This window comes from Opisthorchis viverrini (assembly GCF_000715545.1).
Source record: "Opisthorchis viverrini unplaced genomic scaffold opera_v5_547, whole genome shotgun sequence".
NCBI classification, from domain to species: domain Eukaryota; kingdom Metazoa; phylum Platyhelminthes; class Trematoda; order Opisthorchiida; family Opisthorchiidae; genus Opisthorchis; species Opisthorchis viverrini.
This window is the reverse complement of record NW_008752210.1, coordinates 205772-206470: the sequence shown is the minus strand read 5'-3', so window position 1 is coordinate 206470 and position 699 is coordinate 205772. Positions and strand designations below refer to the sequence as shown.

Here is a 699-nt window from a genome sequence, read left to right as displayed (position 1 = left end):
CCTTTTTGATAGTGTTTTTCTCATTAGAATGCATCTCATATCGATGTATCATCAGTGATTTATAATGGTGCTTACATGATCCTCCTTTGTAAGAGCTGAGTGCGCCATTTCTAACGGCAACTCGATAAGTCCAGCAAAAGTTGGACACTTCCTCCTACCATCTTCAAGCATTGAAAATTTTATAGGAACTAACTGACGGATGTCCAAGCAATCATCCCCGTATTTACATGATTACGCAAATAGCTACTGATTGTATCGAGGCGCGTATACAAAACAATATTTTGAACTACGTTTCGCTATGTTTTTATTCCGGCAGGTTTTGCGCTGTAATGTTCTACGCGTGGGAATGCCAGTCAATAAGCTACTTTTCAAGACCACCTTAAAGGCTGTGCACTCTAACAGCGGTTCTAGTGACAACGTCTACATCTTATTCTCTGTGATGTTGAGACTTCCCGTATTGCTTTCCAAGAAGAACATGTAAGTTTATTTAACTTTGGTGACCACATTTACAGCGCCCCGTTATTTTAATCAGATAATAAATTATGGACGGATTCATGTTGGTACAATGGGATGAGATGCCGAAAACAATGCACATCTGTTCTATCCTTATTGGGAATCATCAGTGGTGCGATTGATAGGTGCATACTGTAACCGGGCGACAAAACAACAGCCTGATTTATCCGCACTGTCAGGACATAA

General features: G+C 40.3%; 1 protein-coding gene across 1 annotated transcript in view; it reads left to right on the top strand.

The window, feature by feature from the left end:
* Positions 1–298: 298 nt before the first annotated feature.
* The window catches only part of T265_11675 (hypothetical protein), a gene marked incomplete at both ends in the record, with an annotated part of 40691 nt that continues 40290 nt past the window's right edge, over positions 299–699 (top strand). Inside the window, one exon of the mRNA XM_009178389.1 lies at positions 299–477. Coding sequence (XP_009176653.1) covers positions 299–477 — 179 coding nt within the window. The remainder of the gene's footprint in view (positions 478–699) is intronic.